This window comes from Botrytis porri, assembly GCF_014898465.1.
Source record: "Botrytis porri strain MUCL 3234 chromosome Unknown BPOR_001, whole genome shotgun sequence".
Taxonomy (NCBI): Eukaryota; Fungi; Ascomycota; class Leotiomycetes; order Helotiales; family Sclerotiniaceae; genus Botrytis; species Botrytis porri.
Window position 1 is genome coordinate 2,113,520 of NW_024066075.1, and position 20,139 is coordinate 2,133,658.

Consider the following 20,139-nt stretch of genomic DNA (forward strand, 5'->3'; position numbering starts at 1 on the left):
TTATATATTCAAATGGAATTAGACCTCGCGTTCTTGAGCATGTTGAACCATAACGACTGTAAGAGCTAGTCGAGACTACCTATCTCTTGTACCTTTGATTTGGTCGGATTTGATATTCTAATAAGATGTGATATTATAGTTTTCCAAGGAATTACCTACATCCATCGCTTCTGCCTCACATCTTTCCTCGATAAATTCACATCTCAATTTTAATCTCACATTCTCTTTGCATTCACTTGCCCGATATCTCCCTTTCCCTCGGGGAAATACTTCAGTTCTTGTCTCAATATCACTCATTCATTCTCATCTCGCGTGGCATATCTCTAAATATATAAGCGAGAGCAAATCTGCGGGTAGCCGTCGAAACACGCAGCGGGCTACAGCCAGCTACGAGCGGAAATAGTAGTGAGCTTGGACATGCGCTTTGCTCTACTCTGTTTTGTATGGGAAGAGTAGAGTCTGGGTTGAAGGGAGCTTGACGAGGGGAAGGGGGGGTAGGAGGTGAAGTGATGTGATGTGATGTGATGTGATGTAATGAAAATAGAAAGGTGATTCATAATTTTGGGTGAAATAGAGGAATTGGTATAGATTTATATGGAAAGAACTTTAAGTAATTATCTGGAATACTACCTATTACAAGTACATTATATCGATGAACATTCCACACTAACCATCTCGAAATATAGGCAAACCTCAATTCTAAACTTTCCCTTCCATTATCTCCCTCTTCTCCCCTCCCTCCGATATCGCCCTCAAACCCCTTCCATCCATCCATCACACAGCACACAAACAACACGCCCGTTACAGGGACACAACTTCAAAAACTCATGTCGGCCGTTTTTTGTCCTTTCGGTTTTCACCGCCACGTTCATGCCATACCGTACTATTGCACAGCATACTACACTATACTACCTATCTATCCTATTTCGATCTTTTCCGAGGAATAGAAGAGGGAATGTTGCTGATTGACTTTGTTATTTGTTGCTTTGATGGGTGTGGGTTTTTGGATGTGTGTATATGTATGCATGTATATTTTTCGATGAGGCAATTGGTTGATTGGTTTGCACTATATATGCGCGCGTGTGTCGTCTCGAGATGGAATTCTGATGAGTAGGAAGATCGCTTGATGGGATGATGCTGAATATAATAATGAAGGATGAATGAGCTGTTTTTTGATAGGTAGATAGATGGATAGATAGGAAGCGAAGCAGGAAGGAAATAAATTAACATATATGTACAGAAAGAATACATGGTAATCTTACATTTGAAACAGAGGATTTATCGGTAGAGAGAAAATTACCTACTGCAGATACGAATACCAGCGTTGTGATGCATACATATGATATGATATAGGTTAATATGATACAAAAATGATCGCTTAGAAAGGGAGGGGGATGATTACATACATGCATACATACATACATGCATAACGCATCGAGAACTTCACAATCAATTTCGATCGGAGTCGAAACTCAAAAGTGCATTTTCGGATTGCGTCTTACGTACCGGGGAAATGAATGGAGATGTGGATGGTTCTTCGGAAGTTGAATGTATGTTTGGTTGGTTGGTTGGTTGTACGCATCTCGTGTCGAATATCCTTTTTTTCGTTACTTGGTTGAAGTATTGATTTTGGAGTCTGGTTTCTTTTTGAAAAGGGGGGGGGGGGGGAATAATTTGTGTTCTCTTCTGTAATGTTCTATATATTGATATATTATTTGACTTCTGCTCTTTTTGTTAGATTGAGACCTACATCTTCATCGCCAAAGTTCCATATTTTGACTCGTTCTCCCGGCAATTGTATGGCAAGAGATATACCCATATATATGTTTCTCGGGAATATCATCTTCGGCTTTCTTACCTATATCATATATAAACAGGAAACACCAACCCCATCCAACCTAGCATAGCACAACTCATCATGGCCTTCACAACACGCTCATTCTCATTCATCTCCCTCTCCCATCCATGTACATCCTCATCTCCATCTCCCTACTCACCACCTGCATCCTCGAAATCTCGCTCTAAACCTCCTAAATATGCTCGAAAAGCCAGACCAAAATCTACCTCTAAATATAAACGCAACTATGCCAAAGAAAAAGAACAAGAACGAGAACGAGAACTCCTCACTGAGATATCTAAAGGGAGGAAAGATGAAGAATGTCCGTGTCCTAGCTGTGCATATCCGGATGTAGATAGCGGGGGAAGTGAATATTTCTCATCTTCGTCGTCGTCGTCATCGTTATCGTCACTCGACAATCACGAACTCGATTCAGAAGGGAGTCTAAGTATTGTTAGGGTAGAGAACAGAGGTAAATTGTTCGAACAGAGGGAAAGAAGAAGAGGAGGCGAGTTGAAGATGAAATGGGGATTGGCTTGGTCGAGGGGGAGGGGGAGAAGGACAGAAGGGAGAGGATATGGATATGGATACGAATATGGCAAAATAAACACTTATGCTGGAGTTTCTTGAGATGGCAAGAGAAGAGAAGAGAAGAGATGGAGATTGAGAGGCGAAATATCATTAATTGATGACGGTTGGAAGATGTGGGAAGGAGTGGGTAGCGATAGAAAGAACCAGGTTGGTACGGAGATGTGAATCTTCAAGAGGGGGAATCCAAAGCGAGAATGAAAGACGGATAATTGAATGATTGCTAGACTTGTTCGACTGGTGCTCATGGTGTCGGATATCTAGTGTGTTAGGTACCTAGGTATTCCATGATAATATGACACAAAAAAGAATGAGACAGGAGGTAAATAAATAAATATAAACATAATATATAAATAGAACACAAACCAATGATGTCTTAATCATATCAACATCAATTCATTCATCTTCAACCTCCGTTATAGGTATGAGATATCCTATATTAGACAATCGATATTCATTCCCATAAGCGACTTCGCATAATTATGCTGTCTGTCCATCTCCACCGTGGTGTGTACAATACACTCACTACTCAAGACTCACTAATTCCTCTTCCTCTCAATGAACACTTGCTCACTGATCTCACATAATTATAACTCTCATTCAGAGCAGTAAACAGATAAGTTATAGGATAACACTTTAATTCATCTTTCGCATCTGAACAAGCGAACATTCATATATGATATCTATTGAATCAATTCAATCTAATCTCATCTAATCTAAGCATTTTCTAACACGATAAGTTTTCCCGAATCCGGGATTCAAATGTAAATTCTATATGGTATCTTTCGCAAAAAACCCAAGTCCCTTATATACTACCCATAACCCAACCAATCCGTTATCCTTGTATGCATCTTTTTCCCTTTCCCTCACATATATGTGTATGTATGTATGTATGAATTTCAACCCTCATCTACGCAGCCAGTAAATCACCTCCTTTTCCCCATTTACTCTCCTCTTCCATATCTACTTCTGGAGTCTTAACTCCATATGCATCTAACAATTTGATGCATTCCTTGTGTCCCCCGTTCCACGCATCCCCAGCGGGACTTACATCTTTATCGTCTTTTGCATCGGGGGCGGCACCGTGATTGAGGAGAATCTTGGCGATATTCTCATGACCCCTCGCACACGCATCATGGAGTGGAGTTTTTCCCTCTTCATCTCTGAGAATGGGATCCGCGCCTCTCTGCAGAAGGAATTTAGTCGATTTAGGAAGGTTCTTGCGGATGGTCCACACGAGCGGAGTAGTAAAGTGATGATCCGGACAATCGATATCAGCGCCGTGAGCAAGGAGTAGTTTCGACATATCGAGGTTATTGTAGGAGATGGCAAGACCGAGGGGTGTGCCTTCGCGAGGTCCATTTTGGTAATCGGTGTTTCCACCTTTGTGGTTGGGGTCGGCGCCTTTCTGGAGGAGGATTTTGGCGACCGAGGTGTTTCCGCAGTGGACGGCCCAGTGGAGAGCAGTGAGACCGAAGGAATCTTCAACATCGATGTAGGTGCTGCTGTTTTTGAGAAGGATCTCGGCAACCCACCAGGTGTTGCATACAGCTGAGATGTGAAGGGCGGAGAAATGAACATTCTGAATGGCGGAGAAGTTGGTCATGTGGCGGTGCTTTTTGAAGTAGAGGAGCCAGGTACGGCGGAGATCGCAGTTGCGACGGAAGAAATGACGATCGAGGGCGTAGGATTTCATCATGCGAGATCCGGCGATGTTGCTGTGGTTGATCCAGTAGATGAGAGGATATTGAAGACTATCTTCCGAGGAAGGTTGATCTTGTAATGAAGAGAGTGGAACATCCTCGAGACTTTCGAGATAATATTTCCAGTCTCTGGTTGTGTATTTGAGAGCTCTGAAAGCTGCTTTTTCGTGTTCGAATTCTAGATCTGAGGAGAAGATACCGGCTGTTTTGTGGTTGAGGAGATATTCCTTTGCGGACCGGTGGACAAAGTATGGGTGATCGCGATGTAATGATAAGAATGATCCACATAATTCAACAGCATCCAAAACAATATCTTCATCATCCATAGCTGCTGCTGGGAAAGCTGCCATGACAGCAAGTTCGCGGAGACTGAGAGGTCTGAAAGCAATACCGACTGCACGGAAGACTGAAAAAGCCTTTTGTTGATCTTCCTCACCTAATTTTAGAACTCCCTCGAGGATTCTAGCATATAATGCATCGAGTCCAGTAGGGAATTTTCCGAGTACAAGCTTGACATTGATGAATGAAACGTTCTTCTTCAAGAGTTCCTTGCAAGCAAGAGAGATGAAGAGGAAGTTTCCTTCAGCTTTTGCTCTCAATTTATCAGCGACAAATAGTTTCAAGGGTGCATCAAATCTCTTCTTGGTAGCCAAGATATCAACCTTATGGCTGATGAATGTATCGACGGCCTTGCTCATTTCAGCGGCGGAGTCTTCCAAGTCTACTACCCAAGACAACTTCAAGTACTCCTCGATCCTTGTTTCATTTCGACTAGTAAAAATCCATTTGACATTGCAAAGTCCGTCGACGTTGGACGCAATGTATGTGCTAGCGAGCTTAAGGAAAACATCCAAAGATTCCTCGGTACACTCATCGAGACCATCGATGATCAGGTAAAGGTTTCGTGTGGTAGAAGCTTCGAGGACCCGTGTCAAAGCAGTCCAAACTCCCTCGATGGTGGAGAACATTTGAGGTCCGTGACGTTTGAAGTCTTCCAACAACACATTTCGAGAGCTTTGTTTCAGAACTTGATGAAGAACGGTCTTGAGTGCATGTAATGTCGAGTTTCTCTGATCGGTGTTGTTGTCGCAGAAGAAGTACGCAATTTGGTCACAAGGGTTTTGAGCAACCTGTTTGGAGAGTGTGTCGACAAGGTACATAGAAAGCATGGTTTTACCCTTTCCTGCTTGTCCATGAACCCACAACAAATCGGATTGATCACTTTCAATCATAGACTTGTAACTCTTGTTGTTGAGGATCCAGTCGCATGATTTACTCAAGAGACGATCCGTACGAGCTTCGATTTCTCTTCTTCCAATGAGTGGATTGATGACGGTGAGTGCATTCAAAACCTCATTGCTGGCTGCAACATCTTGTGGTGATGCCTTGTTAAACCCACGGACCTTTCTGTGCTGGGTGGTAACGATATCGTTGATTTGACGGGCGAGTTGTCCCTTCTCCATTCCGCGGGTGCTAAGCATGGTCGATAGCAGACTTGATACTGCATCCTCGTGAATTGAAAGCTCCTTTCTGAATTGTGATACATCCCATTTCTTGCAAGCTAACCAATCAATCTTTTCGATGATTCTGGAGAATTCTTCGTGAGACCATAAAGATCCCTTGGTGGTGATACCGTTTAACCTGCATCCTTGATGCACAAATCTTTCTATACAGTGTTGGCATGCACTAATGACTTGCATCATCAAACCACGTTGAGCTCCAAATGATGAATCACTCAAAAATCTCTCGATGCCGTCGAGACGCGTGTGAAGGTTGGATAGGACTTGTGCAACATCCTCAAAGACTGGGTTTGCCTTTTTCGAATCGTCGATTGCTGTGAATGCATTTCTAAGGATTCCAACTCCATGAATAACCTCGCCGAAACTGAAACCGAATGGAATGGCCATGATTGCTATATCTGTTGTAGAGGGAGGTGTTTGAGGAGGTTTTCACTACTGGTGTTGCAAAACAGAGTTTTAAAGTTTGGAATTATATATATTGAAAAAGTTGTGAGTATAGAATGTAAAAGGTAGATCAAGTTGGTGCCAGAGATTGACAGAATGGACGTCCGTGAAGCTTAAAGAAGCCTCTTGAATAACCGTGATATAATGATTTCTTGTAAGGTATCATTCGGGCCGTGGTGGCGTACTTTGAATGGACCTTTCGAGGTTGATTGTGATACGAACTTATCACAATTAATATGATCACTTCTTTCTTAAGTGAAAAGGCGGAAAGACAAACTTGACTGATATAGAGATAAAGAAAGGAGGGACAGGTCTGATATATATAAATGATGAATGGAGATAGCATTGCCGTGTATGTCTTGATTACATTACTCTTTTAAGATAGGACCCACCGAGTGTTTTGAATCGTAGGTAGGAATGTACTCCGTATATTCTCAATGCATTAGTGTCCAACGGATTAGAATGAAATTGGGAAAACCAACGAGTAAATCCACATGTTACCCTACCGACCACTCGAGTTATGAAGCGCGACGACCGAAGATAAGTCATTGACAATAAGCAGAATCCACTCGGTACAACAAATTTTTCTTCAAAAAGGTCGGAAATAATAACCAGTAGGGTTACCTGACACAACGAACCAGGTTTACCGATGCCATCTTATCAACTTACTCCACTATTGTTGATGTCCTAATGGACTAGCTTGATACCAACCTCTACTAGAGAATTAGGGGTCCGCTTATCTTCCGGCTTCTCTTCGCACTACTTTTCAAAACCACCATATTATTCGCTCAAATTCCAAGCAAAGCACAAAATGAAGGGGTAAAAATGCAAAAAGGGACAGGATAGCAATGGACAGACAATGGGGCCGTCGAAAACAACGCAACAAAGATAGAAACTTCACATGTTTATCTCTCTGCATGTATATGATTACTTGATATGTCTCTCTTGCTGTATCCAAAAAACCCAAAAAAAATCCAGGAAATTGTAGATTAGATTGAAGATCTTGAGAAAATCAAGATTCAAAGCGTTCAAAAAAAGAAGATTTACACTTTCAACGCCTTTTTCGAAATTCTGTGCATATTTTACTTGCATCGGCATACTTGTAAAAGGAAAGTTAATTATCAATAAAGTACTTCGTAGTGTTTGAAGGAATAACACATGGGTATAATGCATATTACCTAGATAAGTTTTCACATTATAAAGCATATCTACGTCATTGTATCCATAATATGGCGAATTTGGGTTGTTTTTCGCTACGCAATATGATCCTTCCATGAGACCCTCAGAAAGAGTTAACTAAGAGGTTCCTCTTTTTCGTGCGATGTATTGATTCGGCTCAGCCCAGTTAAATGTCTCGAGAAATAATGCGTGCGGAGGTACTTCGTAGGACTTTGTAGGGAGTAAAAATCGGTGGGAAGTCAGCTCAGGTCAGACCGCTCAAATTCCGTCTTTATCAACTAAATTCTAACTTCTAACGTGATTTTGACCCACTCAAAACTACATGATATGATATCCCTCCCCAAAATATTCGGTATGCATTGGCGTACAATGAATAGTGTGCACTGCCTGTAACTTCTAACTAGCTACTAACTACTCAAACAAATTCGAAATACGAAACCAATCAGATTACTAAGTCTTGCATTCACGGTAATTTTTCGCAAATTAAACTTATTTTCATCTTTTCAGCATGATTTTAGACCCGGTCAAACAGTAGGTCCCCAAAAAATTCCTGCATTAGTTGCCGAGCAAGATAGGAGACCTACCTCGTAGGGATGGGATGGGATGAATGAATGAATCGTATGAAACCAATGAACCGCCTTTCCGACCCGACAACCAATCGTTCGGGAAACCGCTTCAATTCTTCTCCACTAGAAGAAAGATACAACTCAGAGGTTTAATGCTCAATGCTTATGTTCTGATTGCATACATGCATATAAAATATTAATAATGGGACTTTGCAAATGAGTTGTGGTAACTGTAAGGCTTGGCCCAATATTCATCTTCTGATGGCTTCATCAAAATTTCTGCATGGTAGGCAAAGTTAAATAAAACCTCTCATCATCAATCCTCAATATCAACATCCACTATGCTTGCAACATTTGCTAGATCGTGAGTTGGACTTGACCATGATGGGGATCATAACAGGAGAGGAGGAAGATGGATACCTATTGATCCTTTGAGCCAATCAGTAACCAGGCTGGTTGATATTCATTCAGATAATCTCCATTTAATGCCTCGCATCCATCCCGATGTCATTGTTTCTTCGGATGTTGACGCATTGTCAATATACGCTTATGCCACATGGCAGATTTTCCGTCTGTGTTATCACGTCGAAAGTTCCAACTTCCAGGTTAGGGGATGCGGTATTTGTTTGTGAGAATTTCGGCACATATGACTTTATGAGAGATCTTGTCGACATGTGCCGCTGTCACGTCACGGAAGCTTGTGAGAAAGGGTCATGAGGCGTCCTAAGGGGTCCTATTAGGGGTTCGATGTTCACACGCTCTTCACTTCTAAGCTCGTAGCTTCATACCATTGTGAGCCGATCGATCGAAGATATTCAAGGTATCGAGTATTGTTCGCTGAACTTGAAACGCGCTGTTAGGTAAAGTTGATCTCGGAGATTCCCAGCAACCTTATAGGGTAGATTCAAGGAAGAGGGAGGTTAATTATGCACTCATGATCCACTCCGAAATCACGATTCATGATATGTCAAGACTCAACAATCAGCAGATCTATAGGCATGTCGACGGCCTTGAATTGCACATGAGACAGCCAGTTGTATGTTGGCTTACCACGGCCCCAATGCCGACTTGAGTGAAGAATATTCAGTTGGTGACTATGCGAGTAATGTCGAGTACCGGTACAGACGGACGTTTATCGTGTCTTGAATAGACATTTGTGGCATGCAAAAAGCAGAAAAGATCAGAATTTGGACCGTGTCTGGGAGGCTGAAATACGGAGGGACAATCACATTAATTTAGTCCATTGGAATATCAAACTGGAGGGGTAAAATACAGAAAAAGAAAATATGTTAATCACGTGAGAGTTTTAACAATGTTTTGATTTCTCGTGGTATTTTCTACCCATGCCCAGGGTGAGCTGGCTCGAGGCTGGTTAATAAATATCATGGCTTGATTTTTCTCTGAATTCCCTCTTCTTTCCTCATAATACTTTTTTTCGAATCGAAATGCATCGTCAATTCAAGTATTGACGGTACCACTTCTTCCCTCCTCATCATCGATACCAGCCCCCCTCATCTCATTACTATTTCGTTGTCTTGAAGTCAAAATCCACCTTCAAAGTGGTTTTCTCTTAGAATTTGAGGGTCTCTTTAGTACGATCGAACTACTATCTCCAAATTGTCTGTATCGAGTAGTTGTACTCCGAGAGTTGTACTATGGGTAACTCAAGTGACAAGTCATCTACGATCAAGTCGACTATCGCACAGCCTCTGGATATCAGATTCGTATATTTGCAGCCGCATTATGAGCACGGTTTTTCTCAAGACGTCTTCCCACTCTTCGAGCCCCTGTACACAAATACTTGAGCGTGAGCATGAACGTGTGACGGATTACGCCTTATCCGCGCACGCATACAATACTTGGACTGTGGACTGGGCCTTCAAGATAGCGTCGGCGAATTCATAAACTTTCGGCGCCTACCGTTGGCACTACAAAACCCTGATGCATTCATTGTACATACTCGCGCTCCGGGCCAATAAAGATCGGATTAATAAAAAGCATAGGCTATTAATATACAATGAAGTGCAGTCTGTAGTGAACTTCCTGGGTACGATCAAATTGCGATGAACGCCTCCTATGCCATTTTTAATAAAAATTGATAAAGAATTTTCCGTCAAAGTTTCCGTCAAAGTTTCGTAGACGCGGTTTCGATATTTCAAACGATAATTTGGCGCCATCCACTCACAGTGAGTCTGTGACCATTTTCATATTCTTCAAGCGTTTAGCAATTGCGTGCATACAAGTAGGGTATCCTCTAAGAGGTTCCTCAATTGAATTTTCTTTTTCTCCTACTTCACACATACAGAGTGTCTGCTTTGGATGTTTCACTCTCATGCAAATAATATGTTCTACCAAGCAATCTTGTACTGCAGCGAAGAACCAACCAATACTCAAGACATTACCACGTGTCTAATGTCGTTGAAGACAATCCCGTTTGAACGGTGGGATATCTCCGAGTTATCGGCCTCATGTACCGCTCAGCCTCCTGATCACCGTGGGTCGCATCAGTTGACGGGTCTGTTTTCCACACATATCTAGTAGAAGGCTGATGGAGGAAGAAGCAGAGAGGCAGAGAGGTAGAGAGGGGTTATTTCTGTGTGAGGATTCCGTCTAGAAGGGAAAAATTTTACTTCGACATTATAGACTTCGACTCTGTAACGAGGCATGACGGTATGTTATCTCTTTCTACACATTTAAGCTTTTCGCCACTGGAAATTACTCGCAGAGGTCTGTGATGATCTTCGATCAAGCAATCAATCAATCAATACTGTAGTTCGTCGCCACGAAAGTTTAAATACAGAGGGTACACCTACCACATCACGAAGCCTTATCTCACGCCCTTCCAAGCTATATCGAAAAGAACTGAGACGACAATACTATTGGAATAATTGAGATTGGAATTGAAGGAAGTGCTGTTGGCCTTGAAATCACTGCACACAAACACTCAATCTACCGCGAGACAACCCCCCATTCAACGGTACGCCAGTTCAAATCGATAGTGTACTATCTCAAGTTTATCGATAATCTGAATCTCCAACAAACTCTCTTTTTAAACCCCGAGGCGAAACATACATTGATGGAGAATTGATAAACAATGATGTTGTCATAGAATCCCCAGAGAAGACCGAAGAATGAAATTTGGAAATTGGAGATTAGACATTGGATCAATTCATGGGACTATCTATATTCATGAGGTTTAGTTGTATGGTGGAAGGAATGTCTAAGAGAGAATGTCTGAGTGGAGTGTCTGAGGTAAATTTGAAGGAAGGAAGGAAGGAAGGAAGGAAGGAAGAAGGGGACATTAGATTTAGATGTAAGTGTGGAGTGAACGATGGACAATGAAAGGTAGGTTGTGAGTGAGTGAGTGAGTGAGTAGACTTGTTGGTAGATGTGGTTGAGTACTGGTATTTGTTGTTCGTGGTTACTTGTCACTGGTTACTATGATTAATATTTCTAGGAATTGTTTGTACAGATAGTGACATATAGAGACAGAATAGAGTATCTATATACCTACTTATTAGCAAGTATTCTATACTGTATATTATATATTATGTCATGTATTATACTATAGTCAATCAATAAGGAACTTTATATTATATGAAGAAGTATGGATATGCTGGGCATCTATTCGACCTCTAGTTCTAAAACTCCTACAATTTATTATTCATGGCCATGAGAAACCAACCTGTCAACTTGAATGGAATCGAGTCTCTCTCTCTCTGAATACATCTAATTCCTTCTCTTCAAGTACATCGCCCTGTGTTGTGTTTCCATATCAAGCTTCACTTCATCGATCTTAGCCTCGGCATCTTCAAAAATTAAGCCTTTGTTCTATTCATTGTTCCAGAATAGAGTTTCAGTGAATAAAATCCCCTAAGGGGTCAATGATCTGATCATTAATTCCACCATCAATGCGAATAAAATTACTATGCGTTACTATATCATACTATGCCATACCGTGCCATACGATGCTAACTACACCTATATCTAGAGCACTTTCAAGACGTTTCTGAAACTCTCAAACATTGTCTCGAGACTGCTGACTACGATTTTACGACCAAAGACTACGAAGGACTACGATTTGCTACGATTTGCTACGACTTACCACGACTTACCACGACTTACCACGACTTACCACGACTTACCACGAATTACCACGAATCACCACGACCCGTTACAACTTCCCATCAGCCACCACGACTAATAAGAGCCTTACCACCTTAACCCCAAAACACGATAGATTCTAGAGCTTCACGTACCAAGTCCTGGTCACTTGAAACTCAAAGCTTCAATATCCGGCTACCACATATTACTATATGTAAAGAGTCCTTCTCCCTACCAAACATCTTGATTTGATTGGAATTTATTCGCATCTTCATTACTAGTTACTACTTACTTTAAAATATACATATCTCTCTCTCTCTCCCTCTCCCTCCCTCTCTCTCTTCCTCTCATATCACCCACAACTTACATCAGATACATATCAAAATCCAGCCAATCTTCAGGGGATTAATCCTCGGATATCTATCCAATCCATCCATCCATCCGCATACCTAGTAAGAACAACAAAATAATGTCTCTCTATGAATGTTCCAGTTGTACAGAGCCCATCCGTCCCGACCGGGCTCGCATTCAATGTCAAACCTGCACCGATTACAATCTCTGCACCAACTGTTTCGCCATTCAAAAGACATCACGTACACATCTCCTCAGCCATCCCACCGCCATCATCAAAACGAGCGGGACCAGCACCCCCACTGTTCCTCCCCCAGTTCCTCCTCGTCCTCTCCCGCTTCTCCCGCCGCGAAAAGATACCCTCACCAACATCACCGCCCCCAATCTCCCGCCCAAAAAAGTCGAACTCCCAACCGCCAATTGGGGTGCCCTGTGGGATATCGTGAAACCGAATAAGAAACCGAAAAATTCGAGCGGGGGCCCGAGAGATCTCCTTTCGATTCAACCACCCCCGAATGACGACAGCTTTAGCAATCACAATATAAGTTACTCAGATTCTCCCCTCACTAAGTTACGACCGGATTTACCCGCGCAATTTTTTGAGGGATCGTTGGAGGGGAAAATCAAATTGGAAGCCTTTACCAATCCATACGCTTCGCTGGCGCCCCCGATGCCATCGGAATGGAGTCCCTTTTTCCAAAAGGATGGAGCGTTTAATGCGATTTTTGTGGATTTGATGACGACCATGTTTTTGTGTTTGGATGTGGAGGGCACGAATGAATTGAGTCCGGAGGTGTGGAGTGCGTTCTTGGAGATGCAGGGGGTTGGGATGGAGAATAATATCTGTTGGTTTTTTTGAAACTTTACTCCAGCCTCTTCATTTGGGCCCTTTCGGTGGAAAGGGTCTAGAATTATGTGGCTCTTGTGATTCCTTTTTGCTTGAAGGATGAAAACTAATATGGATATGATTATTTAGGGCAAAAAACACTTTACACGACCGGGGGACCTCAAAATCAAGAGATTGCCGACCTCGAATTGGGTATTTTCTTCAAAACGCATGATATTTCTCACACGCTCTCGGTACGCCATGCATCGAATCTTCCGCCTCCGTCGCCGTCTCCTACGGCGGGAGAACGTATTCGGAGATCGATTTCGCTCGGAGCAAACATGCCGATGTTGAGTCGGCAGGGGTTTATAGATGTCATGGGTATGGAAATGCTGCAGGATCCGGATGAGGGACATAGACGGTTGGAAGGGGTGGTGAGGGATTACGATATTTGGAAACCATTGGGGGATGTACCCCGGGAGTGTTTTCTGGATGGGAAGATTGAGGGAAGGGGGAAGAGAAGGAGTTTATTGGAGATGAGTGAGGAGAAGGAGGAGGTGGAGAGGAAGATTATGGAGGGAATGTTTAGGGGCGTTGGAGCGGGGAAGATTGGAGGAAGGAATAGGAGTGAGGAGAAGGAGGAGAAGAGGAACAGATCGAGATCGAGATCGAGCTCAAGAGATAGTAGAAACACAGATCTACCCGTGCCAGAAAGATTCGCCTTTGACGCCATGGATGACGAAGAGCGAACTGGAGATCGAAAATCCCCCTTCTCTCATATCGAAGTCGATGTCATCCCCGAGGATGAATTCGAAGATACTTACGATGAGATCAATCGCATCTTAACCGGGGAAGATATTGGTCCTACCGATATTATCGGAGAGGCCAAGTAATCAACCACCCAATCAACTACAAAACATATACCACCTACCACATAACGAATTAACGAATTATTTTAAAAGCTTTCGAAACTTTTTATTTCGATTTCCAATCCTTACACAAATTTCCTTTGTCATTTTTGATTGATGGGTTGAGGGTTTGGTTGGTGGGTGGGTGGATGGGTTAGCTGATAATTTTGGAGTTTTTTTCGCAGCGTCGCGTCGGTTGAAGGGAATGAACTGAACCATGGGTTCCGGGGTGTCTGTCTTATATCTTGTCTTATATCCGTATTAAAATAGCATCAATGCATACCCTAATAGTACTTATTTTATTTGTATACTCTTGATGGGTGTCTGGGTATTGATGTCTATGTCGTACTTGTGATTTATTTTTAAATCTTGTTTTTATGTTTGGGTAGATGGGTATGTGGGTCGGTAGGTGAGTAGAGACTAGAGACGGAGGGAGGGTGGTACTTGATCTTGGATCTGAGATTTGGGATTTTCCAGATTTGCCAAGTAGATAGGAGATATGATGAAATGGGGTGGGATGGGATAGGACGAGACAGAACGAGATTTTTTGATAAAGAGTAAAGAATTGAGAATTTGATTTGTAACAAAATATGCGGTTATGGTTTTTGGTTTTTGGTTTTTATGGATTAAAAGGAGGTTTGAGATTTATTTCCTTATTTATTTATCTATCATGATTGCAAAGTGCACAGTGCACAGTGCAAAGTGAGTCGTGGGGGGAAGTTTTGAATTAGAATTGATATTTTATGATATGATGAGATGAGAAGATGAGTTGAGATGATGAGTTGAGATGATGAGATGTGATTACATTGACAAAACTAGCTGGATCCATAGATACTTAGATACTATGCATCGTCACTGAATCAACATGAGAAAATCTAATGAAATAGAAATCTAAAGCAATCTATCTAATACCTGATGTTATGATGGATGTGAAATCAATCCCTTATTGTATCAATTCCGCGTGCCCTTCCACACATGTCGATACTGGAGCAGTTCGAAATACCACCCTCACCCTCTTATGTACAATTTCCAACGGTGATATTATTATAATTGAGATTGGGATGGGAAAGCACCATCTTCTTCCCTTCCCTTCCCTTCCCTTCCCTTCCCTTCCCTTCCCTTCCCTTCCCTTCCCTTCCCTTCCCTTCCCTTCCCTTCCCTTCCCTTCCCTTCCCTTCCCTTCCCTTCCCTTCCCTTCCCTTCCCTTCCCTTCCCTTCCCTTCCCTTCCCTTCCCTTCCCTTCCATTTCACCCTCCATCTTTCCCCGCCATACCATACCAACCTATCTCGCATCCATATTCCTCATCGTACCATTAGTCTGCCCATAGGCATCAAACTGACTATTATCCACCGCTACATAACTATTCCTTATTCCAGATCCGACTCTACTCTCTCGTGTTTGTAAAGCCGCAGACATAGAATCATCTCGATCTTCTACTTTCACAGGAGTTGGAATTACGATCTGGAGTGAAGATTTTACAGGAGTAACATTAAAAGTTTGATCTGCGTCGGAATTCGTAAGATCGATGAATTGAGAGAATTTTTTGTGATGCGAAGATTTGGATGAGGAGGTATTGAGGGACCTAGGAATTCTGGAGGTAGTGGTGCGGGAATGAGGGGTTCGGTGGAGGAGAGTTGAGGCGCGTGGTCCGGAATCTACCCAGATGGTATCTTCGTTTTCGTCTTCATTGTCATCTATTGTGACAAGGGTGTCTTGTGGAAAAAGTGGTTGATTGTTTACATGATTCGTTAGGTTAGATGTGTTTGTTTGATAGGAAGAATTGATTTGTGGTGGAGGCGATGCTGAACATAAGTAGAGAAAAACACTTCTTGGTGTGGTGATATTTCTCGGACTCGAACGTTTGGTAGAGTTGGACTCCACACGTGGTTGGGGGTTGTAGGTTGAATTCGCAGCAGCTTCTCTTGATTTTGATGAAACAGTCCATGCCGAGCTCAACCTTGGAGATTTACAAGCGGGCTCATTGGTAAGGTCAATCAATCGTCGTCTTTTTTGCGTCTTGGAAATATCGTATCGAAACCTTTGAATATCATCAAATGAACCCGATTCGTCAAACCCAGACATACTTGAACCAACTGAGTTCGATGAGCTCGAGTAAAACCCAAAAGGACCATTCAATACACCATTTGGCGCCTCCAAATCATATGGCTTGGCTTTTGAACGTTGGCTTAGAATAACTTCCAAAGTAGTAGAGCCCGTACGAATTGGAATCTCGGAAGATTTCTCCCTGGAGGCCCTGGAGGCCATAAATGTTTGAGTTCTCACAGTTCTTGTAGGCATATCAACATCAGGTGAACACTCTAGCCAAGCGTTTCGTAAAGAAATTCCTAATGCCATAGAAACACTCCTATCAACACTATTCCCGATTATTTTGATTTGTTCCCCTCTTCTACCAATGATTACATCATCGTCAGGAAAGCTTTGTGCACGGCGTAGTTCCATTAGCGTCAAGCGTCTATGCTGATCCCAGTGCAAAATCGTTCCCATGCGGGAGTCCTCCATATTCATTACCACCAGTACGGTGGGAAATAATCCGTGAGGCTTTATCCTTCCCCAGGCCCTAGAACCTGTTACGACGCTTTCTCTGATTTTCCCCGACTTGGCTAGATATGGGAAAAGGTCTCGTTCCGCTCTCGTCATTATACCATTGCCCTCATTCCATGTCTTTGAAAAGCTCATACCTCGTGGATGAGAGGGAATACATGCGATTTGTGACCGATATTTTTTGGACAAGGTGATAGGTGAAACATGATCCGGATATTTTGTGCAGTGACCAGTCGCTCCATCTCCAATGTAAGGAAGGTCAGCTACAGATTGTTCAGCAGTACGGTACTGAAATGGAGTGGGACAATGAACTCGGCTCCCAAATGATTGACCATTTGCTAATCTACCAAGCCCGCGTTCGCCAACGTGTGGAGGGTGTGAGTGAGAAAGGTCTGGATGCTTAAGAGGAACACAACCAGGGGCTGCAAATGAGACAAATATTCGACTTCGTGATTGAGAGCTACCAAAACTCCATGAATCAAGTAAGAAAAGCTGTACCTGGTATCCAAGACCGACGATGGCGCAGATAAGTTGAGAAAGAACATCTTCATCTCGTCCCAATCCTTTCTGAGCCATGTTCAATACATTCTCTAGCAATCCATATTTAGGGCGATAGAAATCAATATAGGCAGCAACAGATGCTACCAGGGACTGATTCCTTAGACTCTGATCATTGCTTTTGTACGTATTCATTCTGCTGAAACCTTGGCAAGGACTACCAGCCATAATGACATCAACATCACCAGGTAGAGGAATTTTGAGTAATCGTGGATTGCCTACAAAAGCCTCAGCTAGTAAATCGTTGACTGAACCAAAGAAGATATCGGTTTCTTCAGGATTCTTCAAATTAGCAGCATATGTTTGCACTGCTGCCGAGAACAAATCGACAGCCCATTTGTTGTGCAATACACCACTCTCTTCCAACCCACGGCCGAAATTACCACCACCACAGAACAAATCGAGTCCATTCAGAACTCTTCGTTTCAGCGGGGCTTGAGGATCAAAACCTTGAATAAGGCTTTGGGGTGTATCACTTTCTATTGGTATTAGTGTCCGATTATCCTCACGTAATCGCTTCGTAATGATGAAGGCATTCGAGCCTCCATTTCTACAGTAAGGTGCTGGGACATTGCCACTTGAGACTTGCTTCTCAGTATAAAATCGTACAAGACATGTTCTCTCAAGTTTATGAGCTGACATTGAGTCTATCACATCAGTGTATACAAGCTCATTTGGTCTACAAGACACAGCATGATCAATCTCCGATCTTCTCATAAGTCTCCTTAATTTGACATGTAACTTAGAGCTTTCTTCTACGTATCCTACAATCTCATAAGGCTCTAGATTGTTTTTCGACTTACGCTGAGGGGGTAATGCGAGTATCGTCTGTCCAATAGGAAAGCGATCAAAAATCGTGGATGGCAATGGTGAATCTCCCTCGGACTTTTGCAAATGTTCACATGTTTTGTGTGAATCTTTTAATGTTACAAAACTTTCATGGTTGAGATATGTCTGACGAATGAAGATGTCCGTTACTGATGGTAGACCATGCCAGATTATAGGGATGATGTCAATGACTTCATCATGAGTTATCCGAGAATCCCGAGACCCACAAGTACAGTTGTCACTGAGAAACAGTTCTTTGGCGTATGGATACTTCATCTTTGCACAACTAGTATCAGAAGGCTTATAAAGCCAAATACCATCGAAAGAGTACTTGCCACGAGGACTTCGATGCTTGATTTGTACATACAAATACCAGCAATCGTCTTCTGTTTTCCATTTGCTGGACTCGTCTTTCCACACAGAACTTGGTCCATCCTTGGTGACTGATAATACATCTCCTATTTTGATAGCATCAAGCATCTGCTGCCGTTTCACGCCCCCATTCTGGCTCATTGCGGCTCCCAGATCGGCTTTACCACCAGAGAACAATTTGTGTTGAGGCTTGATTGGCAGAGTGGGTTCACAAGCAATGCGTGTCTGTCTCGGTGAAAGCGATAGTGATTGATCCTCTGGTTCTTGTAAATTCTCTGCAAATATAATCGGTATCAGAGGCTTGAGTAGGTGACCGAATCTTAGGTGACTGAAGCATTCATAAACGTATGGCGTGACGATTGTCTTATTCTCTTTGATTGGGTGTTCTTTAATGCTTGTAAGCTCCAAAGTTTCCTTCCAGATGTACAATGAGCGAAGCTTTGACGTTACACCCACCGATTCCTTGAACAAAAAGTTTATATTTGCTGAGATGGCTTGTCTGAAATCATCTCGGCCATATTCGAGGTACCAAGATTGGAATTTTGATGATTCTGTATGCATCTTTTGGCACCACTGCGCAAAGTCTGCCCGAAAGTTGTGGATCGATACCTTATTCCTTTGTTCCTGACATACTAAAGAGTAATCGACAAAATGCTTCGACAGATTCGCCAACCATGAAAAGCCAAGATGAAAACGAGCATATTCCGATGCGGGCTTCTTAAGTCGATAGTAAATATTCGTGCGTATGTTAAGATCAGACTGAAGCCATATAGCACCATCAACATCATCCAATTCTTCACCGTAATTTCCTACTGAGCACACTTTGAATGGTACGCCTTGAACGTAGTGTCGAGAGTTTCCGACACTGAGAACGCCGTCGAATAGGAAACATGAATGGCCCATTTTACTAGCAAGGTCTTGTAGGCCACGCAGCTCATGCCCATAGAGAGCAGTGTCGGGCATGTAAATCGAAAAATCGGCCAACTCAAATTCTACAAAACATTGCTGTGTCGACGAGACCTCTGTCTTGTCTTTGTTCTTGGATTCCCGTAATAAAGCCGAGCATGCTTGATGCTCTTTGCTTGCAGGCAAAGGAGGGATATAGCCATGGTACAGTGACTTAGGATAGATGAGTTCGGTTGGCTGTATAGTACCAACTTTGCTCATTTGAAATGGGCTTGCGACTTGTCCGCCAGTATCTATAGGTGGTGTCTGGTCAAGGATGAGCTGATCTGCAACAATTTGTTGTTGTAATAATCCGGAATCATCAGTGGAATTTGATTGACTTCTGGTGAAGTTGTCAAAATGAGGCATTGTTTGCAGAGATCTCGAGCCAGGGTTGCTAGAGTGAAGGCTCTGATGCTGTTGTGAGTGACTACAGGCGTTTGTAGTTAAAGGTTGAGAGACAGCATCTGCTTTGAAATTCCTTGAATGGCTTGAAATGGAGCTAGCAGAGCTTTCTTTTGAGTTCAAGGTTGAATTTGAAGTCCCTGATAATTTCCTCAGTATTCACTCTCAGAGAATTTGACAAAAGAGGAATAGCTCACCTCCTTCTGTTGGTGTCCAGGATCTGGGCGGCATCATATGTTGCAGGTCCTAGACGTGCCTGACAGAACACAAGAAATTTATGATTGATGTCAAGCAAATTGTTTGATTTTCTTAGATACACATCAGGTATTCATGAAGACACCTAAAAATCTCTGACAGCCTTTTGTTCAGTAACGTTTAGGAATTCCAGTAATGACAATTGAAGTTGTAAAACACAAAGGACAAAAGAGTGATTGCAGTGGGT

General features: G+C 42.5%; 5 protein-coding genes across 5 annotated transcripts; 3 read left to right on the plus strand and 2 right to left on the minus strand.

Annotated features, from left to right (window-relative positions):
• Positions 1–1,918: 1,918 nt before the first annotated feature.
• On the plus strand, positions 1,919–2,467 carry EAF01_000569 (uncharacterized protein; the record flags this gene model as incomplete). Its single annotated transcript, XM_038908819.1, has 1 exon — positions 1,919–2,467. One exon carries the CDS (start codon positions 1,919–1,921, stop codon positions 2,465–2,467), a length of 549 nt encoding a protein of 182 aa, XP_038775725.1.
• Positions 2,468–3,335: 868 nt separating this feature from the next.
• On the minus strand, positions 3,336–6,035 carry EAF01_000570 (uncharacterized protein; the record flags this gene model as incomplete). Its single annotated transcript, XM_038908820.1, has 1 exon — positions 3,336–6,035. One exon carries the CDS (start codon positions 6,033–6,035, stop codon positions 3,336–3,338), a length of 2,700 nt encoding a protein of 899 aa, XP_038775726.1.
• A 4,145-nt stretch (positions 6,036–10,180) lies between these two features.
• EAF01_000571 (uncharacterized protein) lies at positions 10,181–10,729 on the plus strand (the record flags this gene model as incomplete). Its single annotated transcript, XM_038908821.1, has 3 exons — positions 10,181–10,352; positions 10,481–10,507; positions 10,536–10,729. The coding sequence occupies 3 exons, from the start codon at positions 10,181–10,183 to the stop codon at positions 10,727–10,729; spliced, it is 393 nt and encodes a 130-aa protein (XP_038775727.1).
• A 1,681-nt stretch (positions 10,730–12,410) lies between these two features.
• Positions 12,411–14,011, plus strand: EAF01_000572 (uncharacterized protein; the record flags this gene model as incomplete). Its single annotated transcript, XM_038908822.1, has 2 exons — positions 12,411–13,137; positions 13,269–14,011. 2 exons carry the CDS (start codon positions 12,411–12,413, stop codon positions 14,009–14,011), a joined length of 1,470 nt encoding a protein of 489 aa, XP_038775728.1.
• A 1,297-nt stretch (positions 14,012–15,308) lies between these two features.
• EAF01_000573 (uncharacterized protein) lies at positions 15,309–19,931 on the minus strand (the record flags this gene model as incomplete). Its single annotated transcript, XM_038908823.1, has 2 exons — positions 15,309–19,837; positions 19,895–19,931. The coding sequence occupies 2 exons, from the start codon at positions 19,929–19,931 to the stop codon at positions 15,309–15,311; spliced, it is 4,566 nt and encodes a 1,521-aa protein (XP_038775729.1).
• Positions 19,932–20,139: the final 208 nt, after the last annotated feature.